At 36.6% G+C, this 22,718-nt stretch overlaps 1 protein-coding gene across 1 annotated transcript in view; it reads right to left on the reverse strand.

Annotated features, from left to right (window-relative positions):
- Positions 1-22,718, reverse strand: part of LOC132114131 (A disintegrin and metalloproteinase with thrombospondin motifs 2-like) — a 160,700-nt gene that overhangs the window by 24,710 nt on the left and 113,272 nt on the right. Inside the window, exons 4-5 of the mRNA XM_059522258.1 lie at positions 16,464-16,663; positions 4,820-4,903 (exon numbers count right to left, since the gene is read on the reverse strand). Coding sequence (XP_059378241.1) covers positions 4,820-4,903; positions 16,464-16,663 — 284 coding nt within the window. The remainder of the gene's footprint in view (positions 1-4,819; positions 4,904-16,463; positions 16,664-22,718) is intronic.

Below are 22,718 nucleotides of genomic sequence, written 5' to 3' on the forward strand. Positions count from 1 at the left end.
AAACTGGACACGTTGCCATGAAATATTTATATAATAGTAATAAAAAAAAAGGTTAACATTGTAAACCATGGTGGCCATGATGCTGTTATTATTGCTACATTTCACACTCATGTTAACACAGACATAAAGAATTACGCTTGTTTTCTTCTACAATCTGTGCAGGGAAATAAATGTGTGCAAAGAAACATTCAGACAGGAATGCGCAGCTGAGTTCTGATGACATGGCCATGAGAGCCATGGAAGTAGGAGATCCTTTCCAGATGCGTGTCCTGAAACTGCCTCTCTCTTTCCCTGTGCCTCACTTTGTGCATTTTACTTTGTATCAAGGTCATGAACTCGGAGAACTACGCTGCAATGTCTTCACCAACCAGTAGAGGGAGGCTTCACCATTCCAATGCATTGCTGTGCACCATGGGAAGAAAGAGGGCGGTGGGAAATAACTCAACTCAGCATCACTTTAATCAAAAGTGCATCCAGCGCATAATTTTTACGCCATAAGTTTGTGCGCAGACAGCAGACTCTAATGTAAACTAGTTCTAAACACAATTTATTGTCAATTATCTTCATTCCATCCATTCAAACCATAGATGTTTGTTGATAATGTCATGAAGGGGGTTTCTCAGAATTCTGTACACAAGAGACTTCCTATTGTTCTTGGTAAGGGAATACATGACAGACAGGCAAGCGAGCTCATTATAAGAATGTTTCGGCATCTTTATCTTCTCTGTGATCCACCAAACACACACACTGAGACACACACTCGCGCGCTGTGTGGATTGATGTTGAGTGTGTCATGTCACTGTCTCTTTATCTTTTTGGCGCTAGGTGAGGAGAAGAGTGGAACAGATGTGCAGAAGAGACTGTGATGTTGGAACATTGTTGGAGGTGTGTGGGGTCACTTGGTTGATCGCTGTGTGCCGCTCCCGGCAGCAACGGTTGCCACAGTAATTGGGAATGATGGACAACCTGATGGCAAGGCGAGCGAGGCTACATGCTGATTGGGGCTGAGGCGGCAGGGGAGAGGAGTGGGTGTGGAACAACCAGGCATTTGTGTAAGAGAGAGAAAAAGAGGGAAGGGAGAGGTGGAGGAAAAAGATACAGATAGAGAAAGATGTATAAATGTGGCAGTGCTATTGAAATAGGTGGGTGATCTAGAGTGAATCGAGGATGTGAGTGAGTGCGAATAAGAAAAATCAAAACATGGAAGGGTTTTCACACTGAAAGCGTTCTAGGGTTGAGATAAAGGTTAACAAAACTGTAATGAAATTTCTAAAATGGAACAACTGTATTATTGTGCCTCTGTTTAACAGGAAGTATCTTGTACTACATGTGCAAAAACATGTGGATGATGGTTCTAACATTCCAGGACATTTCCCACCTTAACCATAACAGCACCTGAGTTACGGTAGCCATGATTCCAGTTCTTTGTGTGTGTTATCTGTTTAAATTAAATAATATGTTTGTATGAACTAGCAAGAATGTGTTAATTAAAAAAAATGTGCATATTAGCTCAGCAAGACATTGAATTGTTCTTTTATTTATGGGAGTCAGGAATAAATTTGGAGAAAAACTGCCTAGGATTAACATGTGCTTATTATTTTGTTAATATAAAAGAAATATATATATATATATATAAATGACAAAAGCACGTAAGTAACAGAATTGCTAAAACAATTTATAAAAACTTGAACCATATTAATATAATAAAAACTAATATAAAATATCACTGATGGAACCCTGCTATAGAGACTGTGTTCAAATCCTGCACTGATAAATGTACATTTTCAATAAACTGGGTATCAGGGCTGCATTCAATTGCTTTTATTTTGTGTCTACACCACACTCTACCACTGGGGCGTGGCCAGCCTGCCTGATGATTTTGAAAAGTTTTTTTTTTCTTTTTAAAATCACTGTATATTTACTTTTTTATCTAAATATGGTTTCACCAGCCAGCCCACAGGTCAACCGACCCACTGGAATGTCATGGTGATCCCTATGGCCACTGTATCCCTGAATGGAGTTTAACAACATTTTAAGCCACAGTGAGAGGCAGACAAAGCGTGACCAGCAACAGACGGAAGGAAAAGACAGAATGACATGGAAACCAGAAGATGCACGAGCACAGGGACAGAGATGAAGAGAGAACTGACAGATAAACAGAGAGAGACCCGTGTGCCAACTGCCTGATGAGTTCATGTGGGACAGTTTGCATTTAAAGAACTTAATCCTAGAAAGACAAGGCCAGCGGGACAATCACCACAAATCAGTGCAGGAAACACCATCTGCCTGACCCGCCGTGGAACTCTGTCTCTCCATCTCCCCTGAAACTGCACGTAATCACCATGTAGCCCCACGCACTATCTGTCAAAGAGTAAAAAAATCACCATTTATCAAAATAGCTGGGGGTGGCATAATGTCATAATGTAAGGTTTGAGGGAACCATAGCGTTGTGAGCTATTCCTCCTGCTGGCTGATTTGACATTTGTGGTAATAGTAAGCTCCGTCGCAGAGATAGAGAGGTGTTGGTTTGTCAAGTTTAAATGGTTTAAAATATCTTGTATATGGGTTATGCATCCAGATAGCACTCATGGAGAAAAGATCCTTTCTTCCTGAACCTGATGCTGATTGAATAAATGGAGTAGGTGTTAACTTCACTACTGATTAAGAGCTATTATACAGACATCAAATTTTTCAGATGATCCCAGAGGAAAATTGCTCTTTCAAAGCTCAGTTTAGTTTGTCTCTGGGTTGTCTCATGTGAAATTTTTGAGACACTAGTGGTACCAAACAGAATTAATGTTAATTAGAAAATGACAGCTTTTCCAAACAGGTTTCTGGAACACTCTCTCTCAGTGGTCCAAAAATAAAAATAAAAGCCCAGCTGATTAATGCAATGTTAATGTGTCAGGCATATCAAACAAACTATTTTGAAAGGTTCAGGAATTTATCCTATGAAAGGCTTAATTAAAAAAATTTAATCTCTGAGCAACGCAGTGACAGTGTTTCTGAACCAATCAGCTGAAAAAATGATTCAATGACTCATGTGATTCATGTGTATGATTTTATAATTCAGCCATAAAGAGAGTATTTTGAATTAAGTAAATAATTCAATGTCACTTCTTGAATGAATCGCTGTTGTGAACTAATTGCCTGAAACAATCATTCAATGACTCACTCCTACATTATTAATTGAATCACTCACTCACTTATTCAGTGATTCACATGAAGGATTCAATTTTTAATGGGAATGAATCAAGATTCACTCATAAAAATAATAATTTATTTGTGAATGAATGAATCAGTATTTTTAACAAATTAGTAAAAGATTCAATGACTCATTGACTATTCATGAATGAATCAGTGTTTCTGAACAAATTAATGAATTAATGATTTAATTAGTCCCTCCTTGAAGATCCTTCACCATTAATGCATGTAATGTACACTACTGCTATTAATGTATCCTTATATCTGTCCAGGTGAGATGTTGAAGAGATGAGGGATTTTCTTAGTGAGTAACTGTGACAGATAGAAGCCGAAACAAGAACTGTGGTCACTATCAGGTCAACCACATCAGAGTCTGGTTACCTGATCTGAGATCAGCTTCTCCCTGATCACCAGTTACAGGTAGAGCAGCATTTTATGGAGCTGTGTTCATGAATGAGACAGGGTCATCATTGATTGTTTATCTTGCACTCTTGATTCTCTCTTCCCAGAATCCTTTGCTTGGTCCCATAGGGGATGTCCTGGTGTGTGCAAGCTTATGTGTTGGGGAGGGGGGATTGGGTAGGCAATTGCATAACATCAGCACTCTGTGTGCTTTGGTGTTGAACTGTGAAGGCGTGCGACTTTGAAAAGAGTCCCATGGGAACTCAATGCTTTTAGTTTCCGTTTGCTCAGTCCGATGGAATAACAGGCCCTAGGCCATGGTGAGCACCCAGTAGAAGGGGTGGGAAAAAGATGCACATGTAAGCTAAGCTAACGGTGTGTTTACGTGTTTATGTAGGTGTGAGTATGAGACAGAGATTGGAAGAGAGAGAAACGGAGTGTGTATTTTATACAAGTTTGCCACAGATGCAATATCATGCAAATTGTCTTTATACAGAACTGTAAAGTGCTAAACGGCTACAGACAGCAAAGTGGACCATTTGGGGATCTGTGCAAAGAGAACAAACTAAAGAAATATATATTTTTTAAGTTACAATAGTGATCTTTCACAGTGAAAACTAAACTTTTAGCACTACTATGGGGGTAGTCATGGCCTAATGGGTAGAGAGACGGACTTGTAACCCGAAGGTTGCGCTTCGAGTCTCAGGTCCAGTAGGGAATGTAGGTGGGGGGAGTCAATGACCTCTTCCACCCTCAATACCACGACTGAGGTGAGACCCTTGAGTAAGGCACCCCAACTACTCCCTGGGCACCACAGCAACATGGCCGCCAACTGCTCCAGTTGTGTGGTAACAGTGTGTGTGTGTTCCCTACTGTGTGTTTGCACTAGGATGGGTTAAATGCAGATAACAAATTCCGAGTATGGGTCACCACTACACTTTCACTTATTAGCAACACCAAACAAGTTTTCCAATCACTCCATCTTCCATTGATCCACTAAAAAAAAAGCCTACAAATCGTTTACTAATATTATGAAGTACTTAACAAAAGAACACTGATGTTTGCACTGATGAATTATACACATAATGATTATAAAGAATAAGATCAGAAAAGGTGTAATAAAATAGCAAATGTGGCTAATTTTAATTTCATGCAGATTTTAACTTGTCATCTGATATTCAATGCATGATGTCAATAGGTGAATAATTCTTACTTTTCTGGAATCGACCAAAACAATCCGAACTAGCACCACGTTTATTAGTGCCCCGAGAGAATGGTCATGATAAATCTCGTTCACCTGTGAAGAGAAAAAAGCAGTGTTAGATCTAACATTAGGAGCTTCATATTGAGTCTGATATTGTAAGAGCAAAAGGCCTCATTTTAAAATAGATTCCATTAAAAGAAATTATGTTTGCTTTCGTGAAACTCGTGTAACAGAGTTCAAACTAAAGTGCTCTGAGTGAGAATTATGACTAAGTGATATCCAAGACACTGGGGACATCTTCTACAGATTCAATGTTCCAGTCTGCCTTTTAGATATTTTTCAGCATTATGTAAAATATGCATGTATGTATGTATGTATGTATATTAGTGGAGGGCCGTTATCGCCGTTAACGTGCTGCGTTAACGTGAGACTCTTATCGGGCGATAAGAAAAATAGCGGTTAATCTATTCTCAAAGTTGGGTTGAGAGCTGGGTCTATACTAAGCAAGCTATGATGACTTTCACCTTTATATTTTAGCGCGGATCTATACCTAGCCGAATCTGTAGGGGGTGAGAACGAGTCTTTAACCCTTATACGTTATTGGGGACGTTTTTGTCCACTAGGGGGTAAAGTTGAGTCTTATTTTGGCCACAACTTTCTCTGTGTTTGAGCTAATGGAATGATTTTTGGAGACAAATGTTATTTTGACCCATATTTTGGGAAAATGCTTTGAAATTTTTCAAAAACTCAACAGTACACTCTGGGCAAATTCCCTACCCTTTTGTTATGTTCGTGGATGAAAACATACACTAAATTAAACTGCTGTAAAAATGTATCAGATAAATATTTTTTCAATTTTTTTGCATAAATCTATTAAGCAACCTCTGTCCTGATCAAAACTACCAAATGTTAAAAATATATATATATAAGATTTTAACTCTTTAATTACCAAGTTCATAAATGATGTCACTGATTTGGGGGAAAAAATACACAAAATTACATATTTTCAATTTAAAAAGTGATTGTGGACTGGATATTTTTTTACCTTTTATCACAGTCTTAGGTATGTCAAAGATTAGTAACAAGATTGGCTTAGATGCATTGTTAGTGGCCATCCGTACTTTTCACCATCAAAAGGCAGCAGGTGCATAAACACACTTCTTTTTTATTGTTACATTTTTACAGCAGTTTAATTGAGTGGATGTTTTCATCCCAAACATAACGAAAGGGTAGTGAATTTGAACAATGCACAAGGGTTAAACCTACTGTGAAATTACCACATCAAACGTGACGTGCTAACACGGTGCGCACGCAGAGAGAGAGCCGTGTATCACAGACAGCGACACTGAACAGAGCTCTCTTCTGCAAAGTTCTCCTCGAAGTCCCTCCTGCACTTGAACGAACAAAAACAAATCGCAGTTTGAGTAAACAAAAAGATGTAAAAGAGCCCAATTCAGCACCGCGGTGTTCTGTTCTTCAGGGCTCACGCCGAGAAAGGCGTCTCAAAACACCTGAACACCGAATCTCCTTTTTTTGCTCTTGTGCCGACAAATACATACAAAATATGTCAAAATACCTGCCTTAGAAAGTATGCTCGAAAAAACTGTCAGTTATTTCTTAAGTGAAAGTAAACAGTTGAGGGAAAAAATGGGATGTGTATTATATTGGATGCGTTCATCGTCTCTTAAAGTGAACGCACCTAATTTAGCTATAGCTGCTGTAATGTTAATCCAAGAAAATGAAAGAAAATCACTCACTGCTCTTGACTGAATTACTTTGTAGTTTTAACAAGAATTAATGCACAGTCAAACCAAAAATTATTCAGACACCAGATATAATTTTTGACATATTTGACTAGTAGGTACAGGACACTATAATACATTTATGTAAGTGAGTATAGCAAAATTAAGTGAACTGTGACATATTATACCCAAAGAATCTTCATACAGTGAACGACTAGTGAAATTGCTAAAAAAATTGTATATCAAAAAATTATTCAGTACCTTATAAAGCACCATGTATTGCTTAAGTGTTTTTTTTCTGAATTGCTGATGCAACCTTTTCACACCACAGTCTGAACAAAATTAAGCATTGCTTGGTAATTGTTCAACAAAGTATTGATGGTAGTGTAGATATTGTCATAATAACAGTTGTCTGTAGTTTTGGTTGATTGTAATCCATTACATACATTTCTATCAAAGTTATGACATTATCAAGACGAATTTGTTCTGACAGAGTTTAACTCTAAGTTCATGTCATATTTTAGAACCATTTTACAAGCGATAGCAAATAAACTGTAATAATGTGAGAAATGTTGAAGGTGTCTGAATAAATTTTGGTTTGATTGTATATTTCATTTTTACATTGAAGACTATCCAGTGCTATTTTACATTTAATTATTCAGTTTCTGTACCTTGACACCTACAAACTAAAAAAAAAACTTAAACATTGTGTAAATAGCACAAATAAATAAATACGAACGAACATACAAATTAAACAATTTCAAACAGGGCCCATTGGTACAACCTTCACAGGGGCCCCGCTGACCCCAGCTACAGCCCCTGGGTGCAGAAGCAGCACGGACTCATACTCTTCGTGCTTTCACACAGGACGCGTTTGCAGTCTGCTACTCGGTACGTAAACGATCGATCACCTGGAACGCACTGACATACCGCAACCGTGTGAACGGTGGAATCCGTTAACATGGGTGCGTAAAAAAATACGAAACGCATACGCATTGCAGACGGATTATGTGTGAAACAGGCTTAAGGTTGATTGCACCTTGTGCAATGTGGAATTCGTTTACAGCTTTCTCAAGCAGTTTGTGATGCATTTTGGAAACAGGAGCTGAGCCCCTGGTCTAATGCATCACCTGGCTTAAGAAACCCCTTCTAAAAGACTTACTTTTAGTCATTATTTTATTTGGGTAGCACACTCATTCTGAATGTTTTCGGGAAATCAAATGAGCCATTTTAATCTAGATTAATTCCAAGATTACAGTGAGATTAATCTAGATTAAACAATTAATCTATGCCCACCTCTAATATATATATATTCCTGTTGGGCAAAATGGCTAGCAACTTTATTAATTATATTAATTAACTATTAATTATAAATACCAACCCTAACACAAAACCTTTTCTATTTGTATGTTAAAAAAAGTTTGGAGTCCGTAAGAATTTATTTTTCTTTTCTTTAAAAAAAAAAAAAAAAAAAAACTTCTGTTTAGTAAGGAGGCATTAAAAGCATTAAACAATTTAACAAAAATGACTGTGAAGACATTCATAATGTAAAAAAAAAAATATTTCAATTACAAATAATTTTTCTGCTTATTTTTCTAGCTCTTATTAAATATATTTCACTTTACTTCACCTTACAATGTCTATCTTATTATTATTATTATTTATTCTTGTAATTGTATAGTCTTTGTTAGTACCAATACATAAGGACTAATTCCTTGTAAATGTACAGCCACAGTACTTGGCAATAAAGACGATTCTGATTCTAATTCTGATTATGATTCTGAAATGCTGCTTTTGAACTTTCTATTAATCAAAGAATCCTGGGGTGGGGTGGGGGGGTTGTAAAGAAATAAGCATCAAAAAAGCAAGAAATGTTTCCTGAGAAGCAAATCAGCATATTAGAATAATTTCTGAAAAATCATGTGACACTGAAGACTGGAATATTGATGGCTGAAAACAAAATTTCACAAATGTACTGTTTTTCCGGTATTTTTGATTAAATGAGTGCAGCCTTGGTGAACATAAGAGACTTCTTTCTAAAACGTTACAGGATTTTTCTGAACTGCTGTACATGTAAATATATACTTAGACTCTTTATGAAGCTGATTGCTTCTGCTATCATTTGCTATAGTTGCTTTATAAGTTTCAGATTTTAACATATCTCAGCTAGTCTCCCAGTTGATCAAACAGAGACACAAGTTAAACTCCAGCTAGACCATCTTAAGCATTTAAGACCAGCAAACCATCAAAGGCTAGGTTATTTTCAGCAGGGCTTTTCAGGTTTTACCAAATGTTTGGGGCCATTCTGTCCCCGCAGAGACAGCAAAGCATAACACACCCACACAGCAACAAACAGACAATCAGCAAAGCTGCACTCAATTATATTTAAGAGAGCCTTTTTCATTTCCCATGATTCTGCAGTTTGCCTTCTCACCCCTAGTCTCAGCCATCTTTACTTATTCAGTTTTCTGAAAGACGGACCTAATGTACTGTGGAAAATGTTGTTCTCAGACAGAGAGGGAGACAGAGGCAGACAGATTGGTACATAAGTTCAGACATGGTGTCCTCTGCCGCTCTGGAAGCTTGCTAATGAGACACTGAGATGTATACACAGCCAACAATAATGAGATTTCTGATGGACAGACTGCGGGAGGGGGAGCAAGAATAAGAGACGAAGACAGACAAAAAAAAGGGGCTTAAAAGGGGGCAAGGAAAACAGCTTTCTGAAACTGATGTGTTCTGCACCGACTCACCTGCTCTTTTATATGTACAATCTACTTGTTGCTGAGCATCCGGAAAACTTCAGAGTGGGGTGGGACCCTGTTTCTCTCTGTCTTTCTGTGCGTCTGTATTCCTATGCATTCCCTTTCTGCTTGCTGTCATTCCTTTTGACTCTCGGAATATGTTTTGGTTGTGCTGTCTATTTTTCAATGCTTCGTTATGTTTCTGCAGACTTTGTTTATTACAGTTCACATCTTTACTGAATTCATCATCCCTTCCCTTTCAGTGTTAAATCAGTACATGTGTCTGCAGCTGACAAAAGCTTATCTCTCAAACTCGTGTATAGACATTTTCCATAACATTCGCCAAGATTTCTTGAGAAATTCTAAAGAGTGCAGCTCTTAGGCTTGGTTGCCTTAGTAACCGCGTTAATACAGATGACTGGTAAAGACATAGATGACTTCCAGGTGACCATGACTCCAGTGTTCCGAATGTTAATGATCATTAAACTGAGGCACGACTTTCATACGGAACACACACTGTGCAACACCTCAGGACTCTGCATTAGGAGAAACAGTGCATGATGGGATAAGACTACTGCCCTGTTTTCAGGCTTCACTTCAAAGAAGACAAAAAAGACAAAAACATGGCTGGCAGTAAAGGTTTATTTCTCTCATATTATTACGCTGGGCCTGGAAAGTACGATAGTATGTATTGTACAGTAAGAAGGGTATAAATAGGTATAAATTCTGTTATGAATTTTGGTAACACATTATTTTAAGGACCAAGTCTCACTATTAACTAGTTGATTAAAGTTAAGTTAAAGCCTTCTAAATAAATTACTTTCTCATAAAATATGTATTAAGAGAATATTCACAAATGTTTAGAAAATTTTAACATGCCTACAAAAATGCTGTTGTATCCACCCTTTTTCTGATGTAAAAATGAGCGCCGCCATTTGTAAATTCTATTCCGGTCTCATTTGCGTCCAGCTATTTTTAGCTGTACAAAACAGTCCTATCATATTATTTTAATCTGTTATCTTAATTATGAGTACACTGATTTGTAGTGCAAAGAATTTTACCGTTTACTGCACATTGTTATTCTCCTCGTTATTTACCTATAGCGGCTAATGAAACAGAAGTCTCACCCATAGGCTTACTTCCGCGTTGAGGAAAAATTATACACAAGCACATTTTATTGGAAAGCTTAACACAAGCAACACTGGATGGATATTCTAATATTAATTGTACTCACAAATCTTCAGCAACACCAACAGGTTCTTCCTCAACCTCCTACAGAATGAAAACCCTATAGCTTCCTCCCACCCCTCTTGCTCTATGTTAATGACTGTGAGAGTGTAGGTCTCATTAGTCCTGCCCTGGTTGCTGGCCTTGTTCAGGTGCACTGGATTTCATCAGCCTACAGGAAACTAATGGAGACCTAGAGGTCAGCAAGTCAGAAAATCATTAATAGCCCATTATTAATGCAGCATGGGCCAGCATTGTGGCTTCACTGCTTTGGCGGAAAGGGGGGAGTCAAGAGAAATAGCAGAGGGTGCAGATAGGAAGATAGGTTTAGAAGAGAGAAAGGGGGAACAGAAAAAAAAGCCCATGTGTGGCCCTTGACTGAGTGAGCAAGAAAAAAAGGGTTGATATTGAGAAATATTACCAAAATGATCATAAATGTGCACATGAAATGAAAACATTCCCAAATCGAATGTGTGGAAGAGCCATGAAAATAAACCATTTAAAAGAGGCTTATTTATCTTATCAGCCCTGTTTATCATCTGGCCCTTCCTAATTGTAAAAAGAACTTTAAAAGAAGGGATTGAGGTGCCAAAATATTTCCTTAATCACTGGCATTTGAGGGATTACCATTTACCTGTAAAAGACCCCCTGTGGGGAAAATCAAGTTTTAATGTTGTCCGTCTGGTGTTTACATGTCTGTCTGCTGTTTTTAATATGCTTCAAGACAAACCATGTGCAAATTCATCAGACAATGCCATTGATGAGCATTTTCTCCTTAAAACTGCTGTGTACCAAAAGGCGTTCTCAAAATGTGGTTTGAAACTGCTTGTTTCCACTGCAAACATGTAACCAATCCCATTAACTTGCAGTGCAGGATTTTTCATATTATTGTCAATGCTTGTCATAGCTTTGTATTTACAATGTGTTTTTGCAGTGCTGAGTGATGTAGCCGATCACAGACATATCTGTTGATTTCATAAACACAATAGCCAATCAGGTTTAAGTTAGACAGAATCCACTCACTGCTCAAAACACCAAAGCTGAATTTTACGTGAATCCTCTCATTATAACAGATGCCGATTGACGTGATGTAGATAAGAGGTTAATTGTGCAGTGCATAAGTTCATTGACTTTAACGTAATTGCAAACTGCAATGACTGACAGCTTTTAATATTAATTGTAATAATAGAAGAGGGTTCTTTATGTACTTCCTAGGCTATAATCCATTCAGAACTTGAATTCACTCATGGCTTCACTCTTCGGTAATGATTTGTCCAACATTGCCACTTGCCATTGTGTAGTGTTAACTGCTTTAGTTAGCTGAGGCCCTGTCCACACTAACACAGTTATTTTTTAAAACCGCAGCTTTTTCTACGCAGTTTGGCCGTTCTTCCACAAGAAAACGCAGTAGGTCACTGAAACTGAACATTTTTGAAAACTCCTGACAGGGTGAGGATTTTCAAAAACTCAGGTTGCAGTGTTATCGTGTAGACAGCAAAATCAGAGTTTTTGGCTTATGACTTCAGAGCTTGCGCTTTTATCTCCGCCTAATGGGAACTTTTTCAGGCTTCTGATTGGCCAACATGGTTTTACGGCTGATATTATTTCACCACCTGTTGGTTTGGCATGCTCTTGACAGTGCTTCACAACGTGCGTTTGCGTTTTCATGAGGACAGAGATTTTTTTTTAAACGGAAGAAGGAAATACTCGTGTATGTGTGGACATGGCCTGAGTGAACATAGAGCAGGTGGGGATTAGCTATATTTGCATATACTAAATGACGTAAGCTGCAATAATTAAATGCTTCAAAATTAACTACATAAAAGAGCTCTTGCCAGTCCATAAAAATTGACAAACCACTCCTGCATGCGTTACTCATACTGTACATCACTAATTTACTAATTTTTGCTTATTAACTTTTTTCAGAAGTGGATGTAGTTAAAGAGATTAAAGTAGCAAAAAAAGTATAATATGAATAATGATAACATCAATAATAGTAATGTTTTGATCCACAGTCAAAAATTTGTTTGCCAGACCAAACAAATTTTGACAAAATACCCCTGAACAAGCATTTAGTTCACTATACAATGCTGATTTTACCTTGCATCCCATACATATTATGCTGAATCATCATTGTCCTGTTTCAGTCTCGGAGTGGATATTGAACGAGTACAGAAATCCCATCAGTCTCATGGCTGGTGGACTTCCCAATCTCCCTTTCATTCTTCTGTAATGTACAGGAAAGCTAAGATATATGAAGGTATGTACTGGTGGACAGTATTTGCTCAGACTCATTACTGGATCTCTGCCATTTTCACTTGACATTTTGGACCATTATTACCTGTCTGACATTTGAGGGCCAGATCAACGTGTCTATGAAGAGCTGATCACATAATGGTCCGCCCGCCTGCACGTCTTGTTTACTCCTGAGGAGCGACTAATATAGAGGGAAGCAATTAATATTGTCGACTTTCAATTCACACAATTAATGCTGAACACAAAGGTCTCAGCTCCATTACACTGGCTGTTCTGGTCGCTCATGCAAATACGTGAAATGGGTCTGAGTACAAGCATTAAGAGCAAGTGGGCACCTTTGAGGGGCTGTGGTGGATCTGATGTAGCTTACTGTCCTGAACTAAAGGCAATCTTAGATCAGCATGTTGTGAGACTTTCCAAGTTTGAAATTAGAAAGGAGTTTCAACAACAAGAAACTCTCCCACAAAGAGCTTCTGCATTAAATACCGGTCTATTATCTTGACTGCAACACTAAATCTGAAAGAGACGGTCTTAAAGGGGTGGAATAAAGGTAAAGGATGGCTGATTGGTGGATTGGAAGGGTGAGCGTGAGTCAAGAGGTCTCCAGATCTTTTGATCCCTGTCTGACGCATTTATTCTTCATCATTTCCCATGGACCTATGAAGTAAAGCCAATCGATTTTAGTGCATTTTAAAGAATTGTTTCACTCGGTTTTATAAATTGAGGGCAGAGTGAGTCACTGGACCAGTTCTCCAGAACAAACAAATATCTCATTCACAAATACAACAACTCCCACACAGGGATTAACGTATCGAACAGCCCAGGATCAGATATGAAAAAAATGCCACATAATGTGAAAACAAATGAATAGCTATACATTTAAAATGCCTCAGTATACAAGTATCACCAAATGCGTAGCATTTCAGGAAGTGTTTTGTTTGTTTTATGAAAAAAGCTTAAATCACCTGAAAATACCGACTGCAAATAGGCATTTTCATGTATAAATGCATACATACATAATATTAGTAATTGTTGCAGTTATATTCTATGACTTTTTTACAAAGCTAATGAAAAATATGCCTTCATAAAGTTAAAAAATGCCCCTAAAAAATCCATTCCAGTGAGCAGATATTGCCTGTATAATAACATTTTCATTTTGTTACTGCTCAAATCAAACCCATTATTCAGAAGAGGATACAAAATTAAAACTGCATTTCTGAAGGGGTTATAATAGTCTGAATTCAGAAGTTAAGAATTGTCTCCTATTCCGTTCTTAAGATGGAATTTGAATTTAAAATCTCTTATTTATTAAATATAATCAATATAATAAATATAAATATATTCTACACTAAATATACATTCCTACTGTAGGTGGCATTTCAAACATTAATTCTCAATATCATTTAACATTTGTGGAACTACTACTCTGGAACTTCAATCCGATTTGCATTCAGGAATTTAAAAGGCATTTTAAATTCAGTTATGAATGGCACTCAACCCTGCCACCCACGTACAGTTCCATAGATGGATCCCTTTTCAGGCAGACAGACAGACGGCTCCCACTCTCTCCTCCTGCTGGATCACTGAGAGAGACCAGCCATTGACCAGGAGAACGTGAATGAATGACTGCAGAGGATTTTTTTCCCTCTGAGCAAACACAGCAACTGAGCAGTGACATTTACGCACACACACGCTCAACACACACAAAGCTAATGCAAAGTAACAATAAACTCAGACCCCACGCATAACACATCATCACACACAGCCCTTATGTGCAACAAACACTAAAAGAGAAGAAGTCAGGGAAAATAGTTGGAGGAAAAAAGGGAAAACCCTGCTTTATGTCTCTCTCTTTTCTCTCCTTGACTCCTGGAGAGTGAGGGAGACATGCCTTCCAAAAGTGAGCAAAGAAAACTTTCAAAAAGAACGCGGTAAGAACTCAACGCGTGGGAGAGAAAGGAGACACAATGTTATTTATATATTTCTGTTTATCTGTTTTCCTGTCATTTATTCAGAATGCAGCTTTGAAACACCCCCTAGGATGAGAACGAGAGGAGAGGAAAAGGAGATGGCAGTGGCACAGCTGCAGAAATTGTTCGGGGACTTGTGATAACTGAGGAAAATATGCAATATAGAGACAAATGGTGAGGTTATAATACATTTTTCTCTGGCCTTTTTCATCCCAGCACATTTTATCTTAGATGGAGTCATCCATGATGTAGAAAAATGACTGCAGAACTGATCTAATATGTGTCTGATTTTACCTCACATCATTGACTATTACTGATGATATAATATCTGGCCAGCTTGTGATTTTTTTCTGTCTGTTGGCTAGCTGATCTCTCTCTCTCTCTCTCTCTCTCTCTCTCTCGCTCTCTCTCTCTCTCCCTTTCTCTCTCTCTCTCTCTCCCTTTCTCTCTCTCTCTCTGTCATTGCGTAGGTTTAATTTGTGGAGATTAAAGGACACATAGCATGGGACAGATGAGAGCTGTTTTGTCCTGAAGCATATTTTTCACCCGGCTTACCGTCACCCTAGAGCAAATGAAGCAAAATCACTGATTTACTGCATCCAACTTCACACACACACACAAACACACACACACACACACACACACACAAAACAAATGCTTTAGTTCTCAAACTTCATCCGAATGCACTAAAGTGTATATCTGAAACACATTTAAAAATAATAATACATATAAAATAATAATAATAATTAACCACATTTTACAATTTGGAATTTAATTGAACTTATTCTAATTGAACTAATTAATAAAACATAGTTGGTCAAGACATCAAAACAAATATTTTATGTTGGACTGTTAAAGCCAATCATCAAAATGTTTTGAGAAAAAAAAGTTTATAAAGCCAGTTTGTTTGATGGTTTATAGGCTAGATAAATAGCACAACAGAACAACAAATAGAATGCAAGACAGACAGATGCTAGATAGATAGACCAGACCGACAGACAGACAGACCGACCGACAGACAGACAGAACGACAGACAGACAGACAGACAGACAACCAGATAGATAGATAGATAGATAGATAGATAGATAGATAGATAGATAGATAGATAGATAGATAGATAGATAGATAGATAGATAGATAGATAGATAGATAGATAAATAGATAGATAGATAGATAGATGGATAGATGGATAGATGGATAGATGGATAGATAGATAGATAGATAGATAGATAGATAGATAGACAGACAGACAGAAAACCAGATAGATAGACAGACAACCAGATAGATAGATAGACAGATAGATAGATAGATAGATAGACAGACAGACAGACAGACAGACAGATAGATATAGATAGATAGATAGATGGATAGATGGATAGATAGATAGATAGATAGATAGATAGATAGATAGATAGATAGATAGATAGATAGATAGATAGATAGATAGATAGATAGATAGATAGATCTTTGACAGCCGTACTTAAAATGTTTTCAAAACACTGCAGGATTGAATATAAATGCTATAAACATTACTACCTCTGGTGTCAACACCATGTCTCTAATGCTTCACCACCAGCCAGTTTCATCTCATTTTTGCTGTCTTACGCCTGTATGACTGCAGTGTTGTTGACAGAGTAGTTTCTATCGTTCTTTGATTTTTCTCAAGGGTAACCCAAACACAACAGGCAGCGTGGGTGGCTCAAGCACACTTACGATGTTCATAAGAGTGAGGAGGTACTTCTCCACATTCTGCTGCCCATGAAACTGTACCACGGAGTCATCCACCCCCAGTAAAACCTCTATGTAGTAGGCTCGTTCGGGCAGCTGTCTGCGGGCTCGTCGGCTCTGGTTAATACTGCGTTCAACACCCTGATACAGAGTCTCAAGGTCCAACAGTCTGCCCAAATCAGCACCTATAAAGAAACAGAGAAACTGGTCATTTCTTAGTGTAAACTACTAAATCATTACAGCAATTTGCAGAAATTAGGATTAGCACTTCCTTTTTTTTTCTTTTTTTCTTTTTTTTTTTGAGTGACATATTGTTGAAGACATGAAAGGAAATGACGGTGTCATAATAAGAAACCAATCAAACCACTAGCCACTGTACGTGGTGTCATGAGGTCATTTCCTCTCCAGGCGGATAGATGGAAAATGGAGGAGAGAACACACTGAGGAAAATCTATCACATTATTTCTATCACCCAATCAGCTGGGGGCATCTTCTATGCTCCAATTATGTAATGTTTCCTAGGCAACCTGCTCATGGGTAAACCAACACTCGATGCAGACTAATATTAGCTCACCAGTCACTTTCTTATTGGATGATAATCCGAGAGTAAGAACGATATTCATCATCTTAACTCTGAGAGTCAGTAACATGTTATTACAGGGCTACAGAGGCAAGACAACAAGCACAGAAAATTCCCAATAAACCAAAAAGAAAGGTGTTAGAGTGTTTTTTTTTTCATAATAACATTATGAAGGATTTTGTAAGGCTGTAAACTTCCTCTCACCAGCAGGTGTTCATAATATCAAAGCCTGTGTCAGCAGATTTCCACACATAATTGGAAGAAAGCTTTACAGGACAACAAAAGCAATTAACATGCTATTGTCTATTATGCATAATATTCTATATGACATAAGAATTATCATTTATTTATTTATTTTCATTTTTTCTGAAGCCATTTTGTTATGTTCATATATTTTTATGCCAAACTGAATCAAAACTACCTGCAATACCAGCACTAGGCTGATATAATAGCATACTCTGTTCATGGCTGATGATGATCTGAGGGTCACCTCAGAACCTGTTAATGCCAATTCAGAAGCTAATTAAAATGTATTAAATATTTGCAAAGATATGATTTTTGAAGGATCATGAGACACTGAAGACTTGAGTAAATTCAGATTTGCCATCACAGGAATAAATTACATTTTAAAATGGTCATAACATTTCACACTATTACTATTTTACTGCATTTTTGATTAAATAGGTGCAGCAACATAATGCACATGAATGCAACATAAAGCAATATTCAATGAACATACAAGCCTTTTTTAAATCCATCATCATGGGAAAAGAAATATCCATCATCATGGGAAAAGAAAAAAAATACAGTTTTCCCCCTGTTCTACCCTACTGTGATGACTAACCTCCTATTATGACATCTGTCTTTTTCTGCTATTCTGTGATCTTCCAAAACTTGACCCATCACCCTGTCTTTCAAATACACCAGCTCCGTTATGATCCCATGTGAGAACATTCACATTCTGGCTGAGGAGTCCTTGCCCTTATCAGGACACAAAGCTACTTTGTCTTTCAACCTTTGCAAATGTCAAGAGAGCCTTTGAGGGAGAGAAAGATGGAAGAAATGCAAGAAGGCCTAGGGTGCTCAGACTGGTAGGACATTCGAAAAGATTGATATCATGTACAACAGTTGTGATGCAAGTACTGAGTAGCTCATTTCACTTTGGTTTCTAACAACTCAAACTATCACATGCTCTCCATTAATGACAGATTTATGGGTAATCAGGCTGCCAAACTGCAAAAGCACTGAGACGGAACAAGAGATTGGTGCATCTACCATAGATGTGTTCGCTGACACATGCAGATAGAAATATGTACACACAGCCAAACACAAGTGAGGTTTATAAAGAGGGAAAAAAGTGTTGCAAAAGTGAGGTTTATAGGTTTAAAGTGAGGTTTATAAAGAGGGAAAAAAGTGTTGCAAAACTTTTTTATCTGAATCTGAGAACATCTACAATATTGCAAATATTGGTTCTGATACTGACGTGTAAACTTGTAAAGTGAAAATTTGAATATTAATACTTCCATTTACAGACAACAATCTCAGACATTTCTGTTAACCCTAAAAACAAATGAATTAGAAAATGTAAAATATAGGTAAAATACCCACAAAAAAAGTATGGTCTTGCTTCATATTAAAACAGTTGTGCTCTATTTTTTTTTTTTTTTTTTTTACATTTTACAGTGTGCTCTTAAAAAATTTATAATCTAGTATAATAAATCTAGTCACAGCTGGTCAAGCAGGCAGATTCAAACAAGCAGGTAAGTTTATTAAGGCAACTGAGGAGAAGCTTCCACCATAGGAGAATCAAAACTGAGGTGATCAATGGAAGCAGAGTAAACTGTCTTGTCTGGGTTGAATCTTCTAGTTCTTCAATGGATAGCAAAGGATCCCAGGATCAACAGGCTGACAAGTAGTCATGGGACCCGCTGAGAAGCTTGTAACCTTGAGACCAGCCGACGAGTGACTATGGTGAGTGTGTTTTTGAATGGTGTGATAAGTGAATGCAGGTGTCCGTGATTAATAATCAGGTGATTGTGTACGGTGTAGGAGGCTGCTTTGGCTGTTGAGGCAGGTGATTCCATGACACAGTGCAATCAAAATGGTCAAAATATTCAATACAAAATAGAGAAAGTAAAAAATAGTGTATTCTGATATAATAGAGTAAAAAAATGACAAACTTACTTTATGTATATACATTTAGTTTTGTACTTAAATTCATTTACGACCACAAGTCAGCAATTTTTTTAATCTTTACGTCTTCTATCCACCTTTTTCTTGTCGTAAAAGTGGGCGCGGACATTTGTAAAAAAATTCTATGGGTCTTGCTTCCAGTCTCATCTGCATCCACTCCATCCAGCTATTTTTAGCATAAAAAAAAAACATTTTGTTTTGCTGCTTGATATTGAAAGTTGGTGTGTCCTATCATATTATTTTTAATGTATTATCTTAATTTTGAACACACTGGTTTGTAATGTAAACGGTTTTTACCGTTTACTGCACGTTGTTATTCTCCTCGTTATTTACCTATGGCTAATGAAATGGAAGTCTCACCCATAGGCCTATAACTTTTGCAATTAACCTGTGCCAAAACTAACTTGTGCATTCAAAAAGCCCAAACACAAATTAGCAGAATGAGACATGAGAGAAATGAGAGAAACATGTCAGTAGGTCATTCTACTGTGGACTATAAAAGTCTATTAGAGTTTTTCCAGCACAGAATATTGTCCCATAAGCATCAAAAGTACAATAATGTTCTGTAGACGTTCTGCATGCAAACAGCTTGAGCATTGGCGGTGCGCCGGTAATGTCAGACAGTGTTTTTAATTAGAGTGTGAGAAAGTGTGTACATGCAGCAGATGTACCAGCGAGGAAGGGTATCACAACCTTAGGGAAATCTGATCTAGCTACACAGATTTTCTAACAGTCAGTGCTCAACTAATGCTCTTTGTGCCTTTTAATCTTTAATGGTTTGTTGTAAAAGCCAAGATCAAATTAAGCCTTTAGGACCAGGCCATTGAGAGCTGGTAATGATATCAGTAACTAAATCATCTCCAGCAGTAATAAAGTATACCATTTGATTAAGCTCTATATTAATGCCAACAATGCACTAATTTTTACTATGTGGTTAGTAAACTGGCAATGTTACTGTAGAATAGAGTTCAGCACCTTTGTGCCAATATTAATCTATAATAGTAATCATAGTGTCATATCATCCTCCCCCCATGTAATATATATATATATATATATATATATATATATATATATATATATATATATATATATATATATATATTGTATATATATGTGTGTACCAAAATATATTTCAAAATATTTTTAGGGGACAGGAAAATAAATTTTCAATCTTACAGTAGCCTAGACTAAATGCAAATGTGGATGGAATAGCCAACTAAAGAGCAAAACTAGATTAACAATGATTTAACATGGTTTCATTTTTATATACTGTAATTTTTTAAAGATGATTTGTATTCAAATGTGCAGACAACAAAGTTTTTTCTTTCGAATGGAACTTATGTACATGTAATTTCTTAGACTGAAATATATGGAGGACAAAATAAAAAATATATTTATATTTTAATGGCAAAAATATACATTGTTAGAAATATATTTACATAAATACATTTTGAATATATTTTTGGACATGTTTTATATATATATATATATATATATATATATATGTATATATATATTTAAAAGTGCATTTACAAACATATTTTCTCTTGTTCTTAGTTATCACTGAGCAAATATTACCTGTTTAACTGATAAACTATTATTTTCATTATGATTATAACAATATAGCATTATTTAAAGGTTCTGTTTGCAAGTTTTTGACTCTACTAAAGCATAAAAATACCATAATATTTTTGCAGATATTTAAGAAACATGTTAAGTTAATATTTGTTTATCTGAAAAACAATGCTACAGTCAGTTATTCTCCTTTGAAAATGTGTGTTCCGGGCTGGAATGCTGGTTTTTGTTTTGGTTGGTGAAACCCGCCCACTGCCAGTTTACCCAGTTGTATTCCGGAACCCCGGGTTGGCAGTTGGCAGAAAATAAAGCATATTTAATTTCATTCATTGTCAAGTGCGCTCATTCCTGTTGGTGTCATCAATCTGGCAACCTGCGTGTTCAACAAGTCAGAGGAGGAGGGGCCGGGTGAAAAAACCCTCTAAAATATTTTGAATTTGGACTGCAATACCTAGTTCCACCATGCGGTGTCAATCCTTCAAATATCTTCTAACTAGAACTGGGAATCTTGCTGTGATTCGATTCGATTCACAATTCATAGGTTTTAGATTCAATTCAAGAAAGATATTTGAAAGATATTTGTGAATTCAGAACGATTCAATTCGATTTGATTCACAATTAAATTTGATTTGATTCGATTCGATTAACGATTCGATTCTGCATTCTTTAAGTGCATTCACAGGATTATTTAAATGCTTCTAAATACTCTTTTTAATGCTCAGTCAGGATGCAAATTACACAGCAGCCTTTGTGATTAGAGAACCATAGGTTACAGAAAAAAAACACTTCTGTCCATTGGTAGATGATAATTTAATGATGTTATGGCATGACATAGTATATGTAGAAATTTACGTACTGTAAGACAATATTTAAAAAAAAGATCTTTAAAAGTAGTGTATGTATAGGCTAACATTTTGTCACACCAGGGGTGTAGCCATCATTTCAGAAGTGAAAGAAATGTCAAATACAATAATTTTATGTACGTATGTATTATAATTATAATAATAATTACTATTGTTATTATTATTTTATTTTTATTTTTTTTACAAGGAATTATTTTCTTATCTCTTTCTTAGAATTTGCTATAAGAAATCAAATACACTGCTCGACAATATCAATCATTTGTAACCTATATTTTTTTTTCCTAACAGCAATTTTATTATTGTTTTATATACTACAAACAATTATTTACATTTTCTGCACAGAATAAGGTGTAAAATATAATTTATAGTTTCTGTGCTGTAATAAATTATGTCAATTAGCACTGCATCATTCATACATTGTATTTATTTATTGTGATTTTTGTCTTAACGTTTATTCTGCTTTTTATTCAGATTAGCTGCAGATATCTGGCACGTCTTAAGTTCTATGAGCATGAGATCACTTCTCTTTCAGTGCAAAATCTTCTGTATCTCATTTTCGTAAAATAAAATGCTATAGTATTGAATTTTTCCTCTCCATTGGCGAATTATTATTCTGAAAGTAAAAGCTCCCGATGTCTTTTTGCTAAAGCAAAGTATGCTACTTTCATGCATCTGATAATCACATAAACCTTGAGCTCTTATTTCAAGGTTGTTGTTAATGCTGTGGTTATTTTAACATTTTCCTTTGTACATTAGGATTCAACCACATTGTTAAAACACATTCATCATTCAGTGTAACTGTGCGTATGCTTTAGACCAGGGGTGTCAAACTCAATTCCTGAGTTGGAGCCCAGCATTGTTTAGATTAAATCCTAATTAAACACACCTGATCCAACTAATCAAGGGTTTTTTCTTTTTTCTTTTTTTTTGGCTTTTTTGAAAGCTACATGGTATGTGTTGAAGCAGGGTTGGAACAAAACTCTGCAGGGTTCCGGCCCTCCAGGAATTGAGTTTGATACCTGCTTTAGA

This window comes from Carassius carassius, chromosome 33 (assembly GCF_963082965.1).
Source record: "Carassius carassius chromosome 33, fCarCar2.1, whole genome shotgun sequence".
NCBI lineage: Eukaryota > Metazoa > Chordata > Actinopteri > Cypriniformes > Cyprinidae > Carassius > Carassius carassius.